The sequence below is a fragment of the Bubalus kerabau genome, chromosome 2 (genome assembly GCF_029407905.1).
Source record: "Bubalus kerabau isolate K-KA32 ecotype Philippines breed swamp buffalo chromosome 2, PCC_UOA_SB_1v2, whole genome shotgun sequence".
NCBI lineage: Eukaryota > Metazoa > Chordata > Mammalia > Artiodactyla > Bovidae > Bubalus > Bubalus kerabau.
Window position 1 is genome coordinate 143,164,412 of NC_073625.1, and position 19,127 is coordinate 143,183,538.

The 19,127-nt window shown below is 43.7% G+C and overlaps 1 protein-coding gene and 1 long non-coding RNA gene across 2 annotated transcripts in view; one reads left to right on the top strand and one right to left on the bottom strand.

Annotated features, from left to right (window-relative positions):
* LOC129643900 (uncharacterized) overlaps positions 1–19,127 on the bottom strand; it is a 63,672-nt gene that overhangs the window by 20,106 nt on the left and 24,439 nt on the right. The window lies entirely within an intron of this gene.
* SLC7A14 (solute carrier family 7 member 14) overlaps positions 1–19,127 on the top strand; it is a 52,890-nt gene that overhangs the window by 7,389 nt on the left and 26,374 nt on the right. Inside the window, exons 2-3 of the mRNA XM_055569088.1 lie at positions 13,118–13,354; positions 14,897–15,114. Coding sequence (XP_055425063.1) covers positions 13,118–13,354; positions 14,897–15,114 — 455 coding nt within the window. The remainder of the gene's footprint in view (positions 1–13,117; positions 13,355–14,896; positions 15,115–19,127) is intronic.

A 19,127-nucleotide genomic window follows, 5' to 3' on the forward strand; every position in this document is an offset into this window, starting at 1 on the left:
TTGCTTTTGCTTCTGAAGGTACTTGCCAAAGAGGAACTCTGTCTCACAGGGACAGTCCCTTCAAACAAGCTGTGCTTCAAAACATACAAGAAGACTGTTCCTCAGAAGACAAGTAAATAAATGTATAGAAAAATTCCAAAAAATTCCAAACTGTAGTAAATGCTCCTTGGAAATTAAACAGGGTATCATGGCAAAGTACTCTCTCTCTCGGAACAAATGGTATTTAAGCAGCCTCCATTCTGTGCACTGAAATAGGGGCTAGAGATGAGTCAGGCACAACAACCAAGGATAACCACCTGATGCAGGAGTGCAGATGGAAACCATGAAGAGCAGTTGTGCCAGGCACCAGCTCTCGCCCTTGGAGGCCTGGTAAAGGCAGACACTGTGGCTGATCACAGTAGCTCAGGGACTGCTTGTGCCAACCATCTGCTGTAAACATCCTGTCCCACTCAAGTGTCCCTCTTCAGGCTGCCTGGTCACAGAGGCTGGGTTAAGGGGCCAGGGCCACCCAAGTGAATCAGGGAGGGCCCTGAAAACTCCCCAAGCCCTGGCAAAGAGGTGAGGTCACCAAAGCAGAGGGAGTATGAAGAGAAAAGAACTAAGGGCAGGACTTTGTTAAATGGCCACAGTCAGATGGAGATGGAGAAAGAGGAAGCAACAGTGGAGAAAGAAAAATGTAGGCAGAGGAATAGGAATGAAACTGAAGGAAGAATAGATTCTTACACAAGGAAGTGAAGAATGCATAAGTCCTGACATCCCAAGCCACAGGGACACTGTGAATGGCCTTTCCAGTGGACTGCCTACACACTGGAGCGGGCCACTTCTGGGCCCTTAGACAGACACTGTAAGACAAAGGGTGGAGGTGGCATGAAAAAGAGAACAGCAAGCAATAAAGTGAACCTTTGATTTAACAATCCAGGGAATGCATCATCCTGGACACAGCCTGGGCCTGGGCTTTACTGCGTGTCCGTGGGTGACTGTATGTGTGTGAAAAGCAAGCATCACACATGTTTCATGCTCTACTTCACCATGGCCGTTGACATAGACTTCAGTTCAGTTCAGTCGCTCAGTCGTGTCCGACTCTTTGCGACTCCATGGACCACAGCATGCCAGGCCTCCATGTCCATCACCAGCTCCCAGAGTTCACTCAAACTCATGTCCATTGAGTCAGTGATGCCATCCAGCCATCTCATCCTCTGTCGTCCCCTTCTCCTTCTGCCCCCAATCCCTCTCAGCATCAGAGTCTTTTTAAATGAGTCAGTTCTTCACATCAGGTGGCCAAAGTATTGGAGTTACAGCTTCAACATCAGTCCTTCCAGTGAACACCCAGGACTGATCTCCTTTAGGATGGACTGGTTTGATCTCCTTGCAGTCCAAGGGACTCTCAAGAGTCTTCTCCAACACCACAGTTCAAAAGCATCAATTCTTCGGTGCTCAGCTTTCTTTATAGTCCAACTCTCACATCCATACGCGACTACTAGACATAGACTTGGGTCCCAAAATTCCATGCAAAGTAGTTGAAAATATAGAAATATTTTGTCTATAGAAAAATGTATATAGAAATATACATTTACGTAATTATGTATGTATACACATACACACATAAATATATCTTTATATCCTATCAGTGCTCCAGGAATTTCCTATTCTGGAATGAATTCAATAATAGCCCTTTGCAACCTACTGTGTAGTACAGGGAACACTGCTCAGTGTTCTATGCCAGCCTGGCTGGATGGGAGGGGGTTTGGAGGAGAAAGGATACTTGTATATGTATGGCTGAATCGCTTCACTGTTCACTTGAAACTACCACAACATTGTTAATTGGCTCTATCCCAATACAAAATAAAAAGCTTAAAAAAAATAATAGTCCTTTGCTATTCATCTTTTTTTTTAATCAGAGAATAATTGCCTTACAATGTTGTGTTGGTTTCTGCCATACAACAACGTGAATCAGCCATAAGTAAGCATATATCACCTCCCTCTTGAACCTGCCTCCCACTCCTTGGCTATTTATCTTGAGATTTTATTTATAAATACCCCAGTTTATAATTTCCTAGACTTTTTAAGGAAAATAAACAATGCAGTAAGTTTCTTTTATGTATAAAACATGGATACAAATGCCTGCTCCTTTGCAAACACATCTAAGCATGTTTTAATTATGAGAGCACTCGACATGATACATCAGGCCAAAAGCACTCCACGTTCCCCTTGGAGGGAATGCCTCTGTCAAGAAGCCACCAACATATCCAAGGGATTCACTGCTCCATTCACTGGAGTGGTCTTACAGAAGAGTCAGCTAAAATCCCACCACTCCTACTGCATTCAGTAGGGGCTGTCTAGTTGGAAAAAACCCATCAGGACCACTTAGATGAGAATCTGGCAAGAGCAGTAACCCCTGGATCCTGGTCAGCTGTGCCCAGTACTATTTGATACACACACTATCCTTCCTACCTCATGGACCAGTAGGCAGCAACACTCACTCCTAAAATACAAACTTCAGACTTATGCCCTACGGAAGACCAAACTCTTCTAGAGTTTGTGGGCTAGAGAGCAGAAACAGGGCTGGAAAGGAAGGGAGGTGAAAGTGGTAGGCGTTCATATCCTGGGAGGGAGGACAATTAGAGAAGCAGGAGCTGCCACCAGGTCCCCACACCCAGAAAGTTCTCTCTAACTGCCTCCCAAATCCTGAGCCTCTCTCTGGCCCTGCTTTGCCCTCCCTGCATGTGGCCACTTTGGAAAAAAAGTCAAGATGGCGCCTGTCTCTTCAAGGGGTTTCTCCGGGAATATCCTCCACTGAGAGCAGACCCAGGCCCGCGAAAGACTCTCTGGGTCTCACCCACCCAGGCATCTGCCGAGAACACAGCCTGTCCCAGCAGAACCTGGTCCTACCTGCTCATCAGGTGGGCTGAGAAGGCCACACAAGTCCTCAAGTGTGTTCTCTTAGCACTCACTTTTAATCCTGCCCATTAAATTCTCAGGACAAGGGGGTAGTGGTCTGGTCCCCTCACTTCTTAGAACTGTCTTCTCTGTCGGTGCCACATTCCTATGCTTCAGGAATAGGGGGATTGCCCAATTTTGGAGAGAAATGAGCTGGAAAATCTTCGACAAGCTGTTACTTCCATGCCTGCTCTCCTTGCCTTTCTGCACAAAGCCATTTTGGTCCAGTCATCAGAGTCATCTGGATGAGGGGCAGCGTGACCCCATGGACTGCAGCCTACCAGGCTCCTCCATCCATGGGATTTTCCAGGCAAGAGTACTGGAGTGGGTTGCCATTGCCTTCTCCACATAAAGAAAGGCTGAACGAGAAAATGGGAACTCTCTTTTCATCCTCACAATTTCTAACTGAATTTGTGGAACAGAACAGTTATTACTATACTAAAGATTAAGAACCAGAAAGAAATTTTTCCAGGTTCAGATTTAGAAGTGAACCAAGCACACACAGGGCTTGATCTGAATGCTACATTACTTCTGATACCTCTGCCAATGCTGACTCTCTAACACCATCAGCCAACAATACTCGCTTCTAATCTCTTTTATTCCACCTACGAGGCCAAGGCTCCCACATAAACACTCCAGAAGCTACTTCTAAGTAAAGTTCTCAGATTCCTTTTCCTCAACTATAATTACAGCCATAGATGCCACTGGAGGGGTGCCTGCTAAATGCCAAGACCCATGACAGCTTGCCTGGTAGGCATCATCATTGCCATTTCCAGATGGAGGAACTAAGGCTCAGTGAATTGGGTGACTTATTCAAGGCCACAGTTAGCAAAACTTCTAGTTGCCATTTATCAAGCACTTATAGTGTGCTAGACACTAGGCAACGTGATCTGTGTACATTATCTTATTTAACTGTCATAAGTACTCTCTGTCTCCCTCCAGAGGCTGTGTGACTCCTATGATACCACACAGCTTCTCCTAAAGCAAAGAGGGGCCTTTGATGGAGACTCTAGCATTACCTCACAGCTCACCTGTATGGGTACTGCATACCTGATGGGTAACTGCATACAATGGGCCTAACAGAGGTAGATGCCCCCAAACATGTCTTTCCCTTTTGTAACATCTTTTGCCCTCTGAGGCTGCCTTTGATGTTTACCCAAGGTCAGCAACATGAAATTGTTAGGAGCAGAAAAAAGGGCAGTTTGAGACCACCTGCCACCTTAGCAATGAAAAGGGATCAATCTGGGCCAGAAGACAGACTCAGAAACAACTAACCCTGTGGATTCTTTAGTTGAAAGCAGCCACATGATCATTATTTTTATTACCATCCTCATACCTTGATAATGTACTAAAAATTAACCAATGTACACTAATGATGATATTAACAACAGCGTGACTAGACTGTATAATTCATCATATTATGGAATAATATTACTGGAATTCATCATATTATGAAAACCATACCTCTAATAACCTTTAAAATATTTTCAAAGAGGAGATCAAGGCAAGAGAGTAAACAGTCCGATCACACTTAATCAGTAAATTATTAAACTTCCTTGACCTATTTTGGGGGTCACTTCTCTGACCTTGAGGTCAGCTTCTTTCCTTCCTGTCTGTATGTTGATATGCTGGTGCTGTGGGCTGGGAACTTTCCAGTTCTGTTTCCTCCCAACTGTAACTGGAGCCCTGTCAGGTTCCGTAAGTAATAGTGTCGCACCCCCGATTGAAGACGCTGCCCATCCCCTAAACACAAGCTCTTATTGTCCACCTGAGGCCCACTTTGGCAGAAAAGTTATAAGTCTCTTCTCAGACACAAAGAAACAGGAGTTCCAAGACAAATTATTTTTCTTCCAGACACATTTGTAAAAATTGGCCCAAGCTTCACTGACAAGTGATGAAGTAACCAAGGTTACGCAGGTAGAAGAGACAGCTGAGGTGAGAAGGAGAGAGTGCCTGATGGATTACCCCCTGAAAAAGAAACCCCACAGTTTCTTGGCTGACGAAGAGCATAGGAACAGGACGTTGGGGCAGGGTCATAGGGGTTCACCACACTTGACAGGGGGCTGAATAGATGTTTCTTAGATCCCAACAATATGCTTCTCAAGGGACCAAATGATGGGGATACTTCAGTACCACCTCCTGGAATTCAGTGCTGCTGAGAAAACAAATGTTTCCCAGAGAATTCACACATTATTTCTCTCTAGGGTCCTGTAATTTCTCCTTATACCCCACTCCAAAGCCACATGTAAGCAGTACTAGCAACCACAGTAAAACAGGAAGTCCCCTACATACGAGTAAGTTCCATTCCAAGAGCCTGCAAGTCCAATTCATTCGAAAATCCAACAGAGTTAGCCTAGGTACCTAACACATTCGGCTATACAGTCCTGTACTGTAATAAGTTTATAATACTTTTCACACAAATAATACATAAAAAACAAACACAAAAAATAAAGAAAACATTTTTAATCTTACAGTTCAGTACCTTGAAAAGCACAGTAGTACCAGCTACATCACTGCTGCTTTTATGCTGCTTCTAGACATCCTGGGCTTGAAATAAAGATACTGTACTCTACACGGTAATGTACAGTAAAGTACACAAAAGCACAACCACTCGTAGAGGGTTTACGCATGTGACAATGTACACTGGACACAGGCACTAACTTATGTGATTGGACATGTGAATGCATGTTTACATCTTTGAAAGTTTGCAACCTGAAGGTTCATATGTAGGGGACGCACTGTATATACAACATCTATAGCCTTGCTGTGAATTTATAAATGGAACAGAGACATTTTAAGAAGACTAAGAAAATGAGAAGGAAATGGATAACAATTATCTCAGCAAAATGCCATCTTTGGTGAGGATGTCCTTAAAGACATGTTTGGGTTTAAGTGGTGAGTTGCTATGGTGTTGCCCAACAACTGATTCCTCCCTGAGTGTGGAAGACAGAGGATAAGTGGCACTCAGGAGGACTGGTGACAGATAAAACATGTTCAAAACAACCAACCAGGCTGGGTATCTGCAACCTGTGGCCAGTTACCCCAGGCAGAGGCTCTGATCAACACGCAGGCCGGGACCGATCCCAGAGACCTGAGTGAAACTGCAGGGTTGGTTAACCGTTTCCATGAACACTTCTCTCCACTCCTTCTCATACCTCCTGACACCCTCTTTCCCTATGGGTAGTCCTTCTGGCTCTCTGAAGACCTCACTTCAGAACTCAATGTTGTATCTCTTTAAATCAGCCCATGTGTTCCCCCAGCCCCTGCAACTAATATCTCCTTTCTTGTTTTCTTAAACTTGTTGCTTTTCTGGTCTGTATTCTCCACTAGACTGTCAGACCCACAAAAAGAAGAACTGTATTCTTCCTATTCACCTTTAAGTTCCTAAAATCTCACATAGATGCATCAAGATGGTGCCGTATAAATATTTCAGATGATGAAAGAATGAATTGGAAAGTGCCTAGAACTTGGTATCTGGGAACTTCCGTTTGGATCCCAGCTCTGTCATTAACTGAATACTCAGCTTCATGTCTGGGGTTCAGCTGCATCGTCTGTCAAGTAAGAAAACCACCCCGATGAGAAGCCAATACCCCTCCCCATGCCATGTTCATTACAGCCTGTGGGTCCACAGAGTATACTCACAGGCTTTGGGGAGGCGTGGGATGAGGGAGGTCCTGAGCAGGCCTCCCACTCCCTCCTCAGACAGAGCCATCCTGCTTTCACTTACTTATGAATTGGCTCTCAAATAAGACTTTGTGTGCAGAGTGGGTTTTACAACCAAGACAAAACTTTACAACTATAGTAGATAATGGTACAGCCCTTTTCTGCTAGATTCCCCCAACCTAATAACCAGGTTCTTTCCCTCAACACTTGGTCCCAGTCCCCCTCTGCAGACTCATCACCCTCAGTCCCCAGAGTATCCCATAGATCATCCCAGCTGTGCCCTTTCATCTGCCTGAGACCATCCTTTCCCATTTTCTTCTGCCTGAGAAAGCCCAGTTCACCCTTCAAGATGCAGTTCAAAAGCCTCCTCACTTTGTCTCCACTTCCCCAGCCACCAAAGAACCATGCTCCCCAAGAACCACACTCCCCCCACTGAGCTCCCAGAGCACCTCATATATACTCTACAGCATTAAACACCAGCTGTGTGGAATCATCTGTTTATTAAACCCTTTCCTGACTAGAATATAGACACTTCAAGGTCAGGAGAGCTGCCTTACTTACCGTTTAAGTCTCTGATATGATATCACCACAGTGCCTGATTTAGTAGGCACTAAAGGAAGGAAATTAGGAAGTCTGAAGTTATTCAGGAAATTAGTAAGTTCACTGATAAGTAGGTTAGTGAATTAGTCGATAAATTCAACTACACAGTAATGGGAAAACCTCTGTTTATCTGAGTAGAGCAATTGGCATTCAAGTGTAAATAATCACTAGATTTAATCTTTCTAGGAGCAAGTACACTTTTAAAAAGGACTTATTTGTCTGATGGCTCTCTTTGGTGGAAGGAAGAGGGAAACATATTTCTTGAGTGGAGAAAGTGTTCTCTAACTTTTACCTACTGTCAGTTGGATCTCTCTCCTTTACACCCTCCTAGGGTGCAGAATCTTTGCCTCCTGGTTCTATGCCTCCTGGAACTAGAGAACCAGTACAGGTTTTAAGTGACAGGATGACATTATATGGGGAGGAACATGTAGTGATTGTCTTGGGTAGTGCTGTCTTCGGCACAAGTTTAGAAAGTTCAATATTGTTTGTAGACTCTCTGGGAGCATCTAATTGAAGGTTGGTCTGTTACACCTATATATGTCATGCTGCTAAGTCTGCTGCTAAGTCGCTTCAGTCGTGTCCGACTCTGTGCAACCCCATAGACGGCAGCCCATTAGGCTCCCCCGTCCCTGGGATTCTCTAGGCAAGAACACTGGAGTGGGTTGCCATTTCCTTCTCCAATGCATGAAAGTGAAAAGTGAAAGTGAAGTCGCTCAGTCGTGTCTGACTCTTCATGACCCCATGGACTGCAGCTACCAGGCTCCTCCGCCCATGGGATTTTCCAGGCAAGAGCTCAAAAGAAATTCACATTGAAAGGAACCAAATTTTTCTGAACCTCAAATCACATATGACTTGAGGTATACACAAAAGGATTGACAGTGAATGTTTCAAAGATGAAAGCTTCTGGTATCTTGTCCCAAGCCTCTTTTCAATGTGTAAGTCCTAATTTTCCCTGGGTTTCAGGCTGGTAGTTAGTCAATTTAACCAAAAATAGTTCTAGATATAGAAATAAATCAGAACACTAGGGATACTACAAAATAAGAACAGGAGGAGGGGCTTCCCAGGAGGCGTAGTGGTAAAGAATCTGCCTGCAATGCAGGAGACACAGGTTCTATCCCTGGGTCAGGAAGTTCTCCTGGAGAAGGAAATGGCAACCCACTCCAGTATTCTTGCCTGGAAAATCCCATAGACAGAGGAGCCTAGCGGGCTACAGTCCATGCGGTCGCAAAGAGTCGGATACAACTAAGAAACTAAATGACAACAACGAATGTTTACAATATACTTAAAAGGCAGATAACCAAAAAGGGTATCAGAGGTGCAGGATGTAAGGAATGAATCACTCCTCTTCTCTTTAGTCCCACTGAAATGAAGCCACTGTATTGCTCAAGGACTTGCCTCTCTGAACAGCTCTGAAGGGAACACTTCCAGCATGTCTGCAGCACACACTCACTCGATGGCCATCTGCACCCTGACATTGTACTCCATATTGATTTTCTCCAGCTACACGGTTATACTTTCGGAATCAATATGCCTCTCCCTCTCCAGCCGCTTGATGAATAGCCGAGGAATGCAAAGTCACTTTGATAACAGCATAAGGCAAATATGATTAGGAGGGTAACTCTGGGGCAATAAATTTTCGAAATGAGTTGCTAAATTGAGTAGAGATTATTTATAAACTTATCTCTCATTTAGAATAGTGAGTCTGCATCTTGGTTCACCAAATCAATTTTAGGTGATAAATATTCTGCAATTCTTTTTCTACTATTCTGCAATGCAAACTAGAGATAATGTTAACTTCCTACGCGCTAACTTAAAAAAAAAATCACCTCTGTATGGAAGACAAAGGAAAGAAAAGTAATTTCTCATAAAAATAATATTTCAGCATATGGATGCTGGGGCATAACCACTGTGAATGCAGCTGCTGCAAACGCACACTCACATACATGTGCCGTCTGGCGCTCAAAGACCATGAGTCTCGAGCTGCTGCTGATGCGGCTTTCCCAAATGACAACCAGCTCCTGGTAAATTTCAAACAAAACAAATTACAACTGTCCCTTAATTTACCCAATTGTTACATCCCTGAATAATTCAGAGTATGTAAAACCATGCAAACAAAAAACGCTTTGTGCAATGAAGATAGATTTAAGCTCAGAAATTACAAACACGTTTTGTCTTACATGAATGTCCACTGAGACCTTTGGAATCAAGTAAGAGAACAATGCATCATCCTGTGGGATGGTCCCACACACTACAAACGGTCTAACAGCCCAGGCTTTTGCCCATTTAATGCCACGAGGGCCCACAATAATCATGCGCACCATAGACACCCTCATAGAATACCAAAACTCCCCCTAGGAGGCAGTACAAACTTGTAAGACTACTGGCTTGCAGTATCTCCTACAGGGCTTCCCCCATTAACACAAATGATTAAGAGTTGATTCTAGGTCTAAAACCAAAGAACGAAAGTACTAGCTCCTCTAACTGGCCCTTTAGTTTTACCCACGTGAGATAAGTAACTTGCCTTTAAATACTCAGTGACCACCTAATCTAGGATAAAAAAATTTTTTTAAGAAATGGCATCCTTTTTCATGGTTTTTATTTCTTATTGAAATTAGAAAGACATCCTTGAATGTGTCTCTTACACATGAGATAGTTGGGGCGGGGGTGTGGAGGTAGTAGAATGATTGACAACATTTTCCAGTTTTTTTCCCAGGATACTGGAGTTGAAATCATTCACTCCTCATCACTGAGTTTCCCTGGATACACTCTATATACAATGTGTGCTCAGTCATGTCTGACTCTGCGACCCTATGGACTATAGCCCACCAGGCTCCTCTGTCCATGGGATTCTCCAGGCAAGAATACTAGAGTGGGTTTCCATGCCCTCCTCCAGGGGAAACTTCCTGACCCAGGGATAGAATCCACATCTCTTGCATTGGTAGGTAGGTTCTTTACCACTGAGCCACCAGTAAAGCCCTCTAGCACCCACTAAAAACTTGGATTCCTGCATGCAAATAAATCAGAAGGTTTCAAAAATAAAATCCTTTACAACATGTTCAAAATGAGAGTGTGTCCCAAAGAATGATTTCCGCGAGCAGAAACTATCCCACGTGATTAGTGGCTAATTGATTTTCCCACTGTTCTCCCCAAACCCCAGTCATCAAGATCCAAGCATGTTTAGGGGAAATAAGTAAGATTCTATATGCTCCTACACCACACATAGCACAGGGCCTATTCCTCTGACCCAGAGAGCAAGGGACGGGCAGGTCCCTTCACAAGACCTAAGGAAGACTTGACTTGACTCTTTGCTAATCACCCTTGGCCAGTGACTTGAGTGTTTTCTAACTTAATTTGGCAGATCAAATATTAAGGAGAAAATGTTTGATTGGTCAAACTGCACAATATTGGCTCTCCAAGTTAAATCTGCAATCAAACTGATGCCCATTTCAAAAGTGCCACTTGGAAAAAATCTTATTTATAAGCCTTGTACATTATCAGGTGGTGAAGAAGGATGAAGAAAAGAAGCTCACAGAGTATAGGAATGACTGGATAAAGTTGTGCATACTGCACTAAAGAGAATAAATCATTTACCTCCCAAATCCTTACACTGCACTTAAAGAGACACCCACTCAATGTGCAAAGTCAATTCCCTTCAGGAGATGAGAACACATAAGTTATACCAGTTCCCCCAGCAACCAAGGAAATATCATCAGGCTCTCACACTCTATACTTGCCTCCTAGAGTTCCTCAGGCTTTCCTTCCAAGACCACTTCCTCTTAATTTTAGACTCACTCCAACAATTTAAACATCAGGTGTTAGAAGCAGCAATTTAGAACAAGAAGAGGTCAGACCGCTCCAGGTAAGCCCCACAACAGTAACAAGAAGAAATGACTGACAGTCTGATCTCCAAGGAGATGGAAAACTATTTTACAAAGTGGAGGGAAGGAGGCTGACACAGAAACTCAAAATAACAGCTTAGGCCATTCAAGGTAGGGACGAACAGCTTTGCTGGCCTTGAGAGCACCTCCATAATACAGAACAATATAGTAACTAATGTGAAAGGAAACGATGCTTAATATATTTTGCAGCAGAATTCCATATAACAATAGAATCCCAGGTTGAAAGAGTAGGAAGATCCTAAAGAGAGCATCCCGGCCTAATTCCTTTACCTTACAAGGAAAGTGAAAGTGAAAGTGAAGTCACTCAGTCATGTCCGACTCTTTGCGACCCCATGGACTGTAGCCTACCAGGCTCCGCCGTCCACGGGATTTTCCAGGCAAGAGTACTGGAGTGGGTTGCCATTTCCTTCTCCAACCTTACAAGGAAGGAAACATGTAAAGCAATGCACAGGTTCGAGGCAGAGTTGAAACAAGAGGGCAACCCGGCTGTCCAGGGCTCCTTCCATATGGAGGCGCCGACACTGACGCCCGAGGGGAAGGAAGAGAGGCCGCATCACCTGTAGTCACGCATCGTGTCGCTGCTTCTGACATCTCTGCTTTTGCATCCGTGCATTGATTTTACTCTCTTCCAAAGGAGAAGAAACTTGCTCTCTTCAGTCACAAAAGAATGAACGATATTTCCCTGATTTGTGATGAGAACCGCAGCGCTGGCCCTGAACAAAACTGGGACGGACAGTAATGTTTACTTTGCGTTCCCCTCTACCTCTTTCTCCCATCCTGGTGTGTCTCCTCCAAGCTGTTGCTCTGTCCTCCCACTCAGTACCCCACCCACTGGCCCCAAATCTAGAGTTTCTAGTACAATGTAGAATATTCTCCCAACTTCCAGAAGTTTGATATACTCCCAGCCCCTTTCTAATTTAATTTCTTATTCTATAAAACAAAAAATGAGGCTATACACCAGTGTTTCTCAAATATAAGTGGCAAGCTTATTAAAATGCATATTCTTGGTCCCCATCTCCTGAAATCACAACTCAATAGATGACTCTGATCACTTCTTGGCCTTCTGGCTAAGATCAAGTGTAATAGATGACTCTGGTAGAAGTGTCCCACCAGACCCACTTTGGAAAACATGTGACTTCTGCCTGCCTCTCCAGCCTCGTCTCCTCCCAGTCCCCCAATGCACATTCCCTTCCACCCAAAACTTCATACAGTCTCTCCCCACCATGCCTTTGCCTCATAGTCCACCTTCTGGGTCCAATTAATTTCTCCATATACCTCAAAACCAGCCGATGCACACGTCTCAGCTCTGCTCTCTGTGTTCCTGTACGTTTCTGCATTACTGAGCTCCTACAGCCTACAAAGTGTGGGGATTTCCCGGCATAGTTCCACTTGAAGGCAAGGCCCTGCCTCATTTGTCTTTTTTCTATTCCCAGCATTTGGTATCTTGCCAAGCACATAGGAGATACTCTAAAGGTGTTCATTAGATTATCTTTTGCATGTGCAAATTTCCTAGTTAATAACTAGTCATTTATTTATATTTGCATTTTTAATTAACCCCCCATCCCATATAGTACAGGATTTTCAAAGATTACTCCAGGTATCACCCTTAAATGAGGAACACATTTTGTAACAAATAAAAATGAAAAGAGAAGAATGCTAACATAATCTAACCTAGGTGACATCAGTTGTATAGTCATACTGAATTAGACCCAAGTTCACTCAGGATATCTGACACTTAAAGAACAACAACTGAGACACGTACAATAAATGGGAGTTTTTCCAATAAGATCAGTTTCTAATCATTCCTTAGAATTTGGTCTGGCATTCGGATTTAGACTTTTTACAGAAGTAAAGTTGGAAGACATCAGAACTGGCTTTGAATTGATTCATTTACATAAAACTTTGCGAACTTGTTCTAAGACCCCAGAGATGTCCAGGATTATCTATCCCAGATGGTTAGCCACCAAAAGGTTAGCTCATCTCCTGAAATCCACCTTTCATGTGTGTGTCCCATGCAGGTGTCTGCTATGCAGAGTTTGGAGTCCGCGTCCCCAAGACCACAGGGTCAGCCTACACCTATAGCTACGTCACTGTTGGGGAGTTTGTGGCATTTTTCATTGGCTGGAACCTGATCCTGGAGTACTTGATAGGCACCGCGGCGGGCGCCAGTGCTCTGAGCAGCATGTTTGACTCACTGGCCAACCACACCATCAGCCGCTGGATGGTGGACAGCGTGGGAACCCTCAATGGCCTGGGTGAGACTGCCACAGCCTCTAACTCCAACATGCAAACTCACTAAGCCAAATAAAGGGGCTCCTCTTTCAGGATGCAATTTGGCGACAAGTACCAAGGGCCTTAATATGTCTTTTTTTTGCCAAGTAATGGATGAATGAATCTGTCCTAAGGAAACTATTCTAATCTCCATAAAAGTTTTATATGAAAAAATGTTCATCACAGCCTTGTTTATAATAACAAAAAAATTAGAAACTGTTTAAGTATTCTACATTAGAACAACTGATTAAGTAAACTATGGCAGTGTATAACATAGCTAGCAATTGAAAGGATGACCAGGAAGTCTGTTGTAAGAGCGTGGAATGTTTTTAATGTAATGCTGTATGACAAAGGACACAAATTGTATATGTATCACGTTAATAACTATATAAAAATACAAGTAATTTGGAAAAAGAAATAGAAAACTATGAGGAACTTCTCTGATGGGTTCTTTAGATTTTTAAAAACTTATCCTAAATCAGCATGCATTAATTTTTAAATAAGGGAATATATTTAAAAGAAACAAAATGAATGGGTATAACAAAATGAGTGAATACTAAATAACCAGAAGCTCATGTAACAAATACCTTGAGACTTCAGCTTCTGAGCCCCACCTTCCATTCTGTCATCTGACTATCCCTTCACAATCAAGGGAAGCTAAACTGTAGTGGAGGAGACTTTGGAAGTCTTGCCCCAAAACATCCAGGGACTAACTCAGTGGCTGCATACAAGTCATTGGTGCCCCTGTCTCAGAAGAGCTGACCAAAATGCTGAGCACCTAGATACCATGAGAAAATTTAAAAATATGAAGAAAACATCTTCTCAGGATACTGATTTCATAAATTTTAGGCCCGAAAGTGTCCTCCAAAATCAGGTAGCCCAAATTTTTCACTTTACAGATGAGGTTCAGAGAAAGGAGACATTTGCCCATGACCACACAGCTGGTTACAGGTCAGAGTTGAGCTGAAATCCAGGAGCCTGACTGCGGAAGCAGTGCCACTTTCCCTCTATAGAGGGCAGGAGTCCACTGGCCAACAGACAAGACCAAACAGGCGGAGAGAGTTCCCCAGCCATCTTCTTTGCAATCACACAAATGGAAAGTACACCCTTCTTCCAGTAATCGTCAAAGACACACATTTTAAAATTTCCTAATAAAGAGATTGCTGGAATGAAATGGAATATTTATGGGCTATAAAGTAAACGACAATGAAGATAAAATCGCTCAAATAACGTGGTAGATCCGTGTATACATTTGACTGTCCTTGGATAGTCCTGCCTTCGGATGTTCCATGCCATGGCTCCAGAGGAACTGCTGTAGTTCTCATATTATGAATCCCAATTTTTGGTCCGGGATATCAGGTCATCTCACCTATATACCAAAACCTCATTTGTAACTAGACACCTGCGGACCACACACACACAGTTCCTTCTCCTTCCACAACACACTGACCACCCTTCTCTAAGCTGAGTGCAGATGCACTGGGTGGGCCTGGACAATATTATTAATTCACATCTTATCCCTCTAGGGAAAGGAGAACAATCATACCCGGACCTTCTGGCTTTGGTGATCGCAATCATCGTCACCATAATCGTCGCGCTGGGGGTGAAGAATTCTGTGGGCTTCAACAATGTACTCAATGTGCTGAACCTGGCCGTGTGGGTGTTCATCATGATTGCAGGCTTCTTCTTCATCAATGGGAAATACTGGGCTGAGGGCCAATTCTTGCCCTATGGCTGGTCAGGGGTAAGTTCATTCCTAAATCCCTGTGGGTGTACCTGCCTACTACCCTATGACCTGTTTGAGACATGAGTTAAAGGAAATGCTGCTTGTCCCATAACCTTCATGGCACTCTCTTCCTCACCTTTTACCTGAATTTCATCAGAATGTTCTGAAGAAATGGTTCTTTTTTATTTAGCTGTTTCACAAACATTTCTTGAGCTCTATGTTATATGGAAAATGATAATAGATTTAAAGTTTTGGTCACTTGCAATTATGCCTAATTCTGCATATAATATCTCATTTAATCTTCCTGCAATTCAGGAGACTGGGATTCTATCCCTGGGTCGGGAAGATTCCCTGGAGACGGAAATGGTTACCCACTCCAGTATTTTTTCCTGGAGAATTCCGTGGACAGAGGAGCCTGGCAACAGTCTATGGGGTCACAAAGAGTCAGACATAACTAAGAGACTAACATTCACTCAATAACCTTGCAAGGAGGATATTTACATTCTAGTCTCACAGATGAAAATCTCAACACTCAGAGAGGTCAAATGACTTGCTACTAAGCACATAGCTTAAGTGCCCAAGTTAGGACCAAAGACAGGACTGTGATTCCAAAGCCTGCACATGAACAGCTCAGTCCTATAGAATCTCTCTGTAGGACTGCTCAGTTCAGACAGTTGGTAAATAGACAAGCAGTAAAAGGGGCCTGAACAGTGAGCAGGCAAGGAAGGGGTGAGCATGCCTTCAGTATGGAACTAAGAAAGGAACAGTTCTCAAAACTAAACTCAATGTTTGATCCAAGGCAGAAAGTCCTGCTGGGGTCTGAGAGCAGAGAAGCCCACTGGTGTGGTCTGGGGATTGACAAAAGAGTGGGCTGGACCAAAATCTTCAGATCTCATCCCGGTGATCTGATGGTGTGGTTTATGCTAAAGAAAAGTGGAAAGGTCCGAGCAGCAAATTCTTTATACTGACAAGTGCTAGTCACACCTGAATTCTTCCTCTATATGACTAAAAATGCCACCTTTACGGATTTACTGGTAAAATTCGCTCGCCCATTCTTCTTTTTTTCAAACTGTAGAACAGAAATCAGAGAAGTTCGAGCTAGAAGGGATCTTAGAGGCCCCCTGGTCCTACCCCCTCATTTAACAGATAAAGAAACTGAGGCCAGAAGACAAGCCCACCCAGCATCAGTGACAGAAGGCCAGGATTCCACCAGATTTGCTTTTGCAGTCTTTGCTTACACTGGCTTTCCAGGGACCAGAAATTGCTCTTGGAGAACACTCAAAATAACTTCTGTGTATTCTAAACCATGCCATGCTGTTCAGTGAAGAGAAATAAGCAAGAAACAGTTTAAGCCAATGTTTCTAGTCTTCTGCTTATCAGTAAGAATTCTGCAGAACGGCAGAGTTCATCCCTCCTCCTTGAGGTGAATAAATCCTCAAACTGGTTAAAACCAGAAGAAGAGACAAAGAAACACTGTTGACCCCATTCTGGATCCCCAAGTCTATATTTTCTTATGATACAAATTGTTCCCTTCCTATCATATAAGAAAACAACAAATGATAATAGTGACAAAGAAAGAATGTTTTCCCAGAACTCCACTGCATTTTCATCATAGCACATGAAAATGTTCTCACCGTTTTCTTAACAATGTAAGAAATTACTGGGTCAGGGACTTACTGTAAGGCTTTGGCCAAGAATTAACTTCTCTGCTTTCCAGTTTTCTCATCTATCAGGTGGTAAAACTAATTGCACCAAATGTTTCCAAAAAGATAATAAAACCTTAGACATTTTTAAGTCCATATTGTATAATTAGTAACAATGATCATGATGGAGGAAGGAGCTAGAATTTACCCACTACCTTCTGGGTGGGCACATGCTCTATGGATATTATCTCACTCTTACAACAAAACTTGGAAGTAGGTGCCGCTATCCGCAACTTACAGATGGAGAACTCAAGGCTCGGAGAAGCTGGATAACTTGCCGGAAGTCACTTAGCTAGTCAGTGCCAGGACTGAAATCCCCGCTCAGGTGTATGGCTCCAAAGCCCCTTCCACTATCTTGAGTACCTTGTGTATGATGACCCCTGCCTTCTGAGTCTTCTTAACACTTCCTTTTGGGGAAGGCAATGGCACCCCACTCCAGTACTCTTGCCTGGAAAATCCCATGGGCAGAGGAGCCTGGTAGGCTGCCATCTATGGGGTCACTCAGAGTCGGACACGACTGAAGCGACTTAGCAGCAACACTTCCTTCAAGCTTCACAAAGACTGGGAGTCTTGGAGCTGGGAGGAGCATTAAGATGGGAGGATAGTTAAGCCTGGGCTTCCCAGGTGGTGCTAGTGGTAAAGAACCCTCCTGCCAGTGCAGGAGACATAAGAGACACGGGTTCGATCCCTGGGTCAGGAAGATCCCCTGAAGAGGGGCATGTAACCCACTCCAGTATTCTTGTCTGGAGAATCCCATGGACAGAGGAACCTGGCAGGCTACAGTCTGTGGGGTCACAAAGAGTCAGACCTGACTGAGCAACTGAACACAAGAAAAGTTAAGATCACAGGTCTAGACCATAATAGAATGAAATTCAACTCCGGTCCTGGAGGAGTCAAAGTCCTTATTCACTCCACTGCTCCCAGGACCTCACGCATGGCAAAAGTACCACCTTTGGCCACTGACCTCACTCCAACCCAAACCTACTACCTGGAGTAGGCTGGCCGTTGGTACCAAAAAACCTGGCTGGGATTTTGGATTTTTTGCTGTGAGTCCTCTTTCCCTGCAGGAAATTCAAATCTGTGTCCTAGTGGCTGTCCCTAAAAACATCATCTGAGCACAAAGGACAGCCCAGCGTGAAGATGGTGCTGACTCATCCTCTCTGCCTGGCCTCAGATTTCTGCATTGCACATCTCCTCCCCAGCCTGCTGCCTGGACCTGTTCTTTCTTGACTTTGGTTTTAGGTCACTTTTCCAGTCCAGCAAGGCCACTCTGAATATACATGGTATTTTTTGAGATCTGACAGCTTCTCATGAGCATGTCATCCACCAAGTGAATAAACACACTCCCTACTCTGTTCTCTAACAACTGTCAGCAAAATTAAGTTGCCTACTTGCCAGCTGCATGAACTTCCTCACTCCGTAGGGAAAATCTGACCCCCACCCCTGACCAAAAAAAAAAAAATCTGATGAAATTTGTTAGTCACTCAGGCATATCCAACTCTTTGCAACCCCATGGACTGTAGCCTGGCCAGGGTCCTCTGTCTATGGAATTTTCCAGGCAAGTTTACTGGAATGGGTTGCCATTTCCTTCTCCAGGGGATCTTCCCATCCCAGGGATTGAACCTGAGTCTCCTGCACAGCAGGCAGATTCTTTACCATCTGAGCCACAAGGGAAGCCCACCTCTGACAAGGGGACTGACAAGTTCAGAGTACCAACCCACTTTCTTGTTCAATCCCAATAGCTAAGATGGGATGGAGGACACCATTATGGAGGGAAATGGTTTATATGGATACTGTTACGTGACTTAAAACACAACTCTCAAGGACTTCTAAAGGGTTAATGAGAGCAATCCTCTGGCCACGGACCCCTCAGAAGCCTAGTCTTTCCTGTTCCAAACACTTCCTTTCAAAGAAAATAGCATAAGGAATGGTTTACTCACTTACAGGTTCTGGGTCAAATGCTTCTTTGGTCTTGAAGAGCTTAAGAACAACAAACATTTTTTCCCTATATCAAGTAACTGCTGGCCCTCAGCTGAACCCCACTTCCATCTGCAATTCCTCAGCCCTGAACATTGTTGGATGCGTATTCACTGTATGTTATTTGTTCTCGATGCTATCTTATGGTTTCTCTTTGACCAAATAAAACATTCTACCAGCACAAATAGCTCCCAGGAAAATGGTTCAGAGCAAGTATTTGTGGGGAATGCTGACAGTCTCCAAAAAGAGGAAAAGCTGTTTTCCATGTCTCCACATTTGAATCCACTTGCTGGAACCTATTAGCACATTCCACTGTCGCTGTGGACAGGCCACTAACAGATCTGGAGCAAG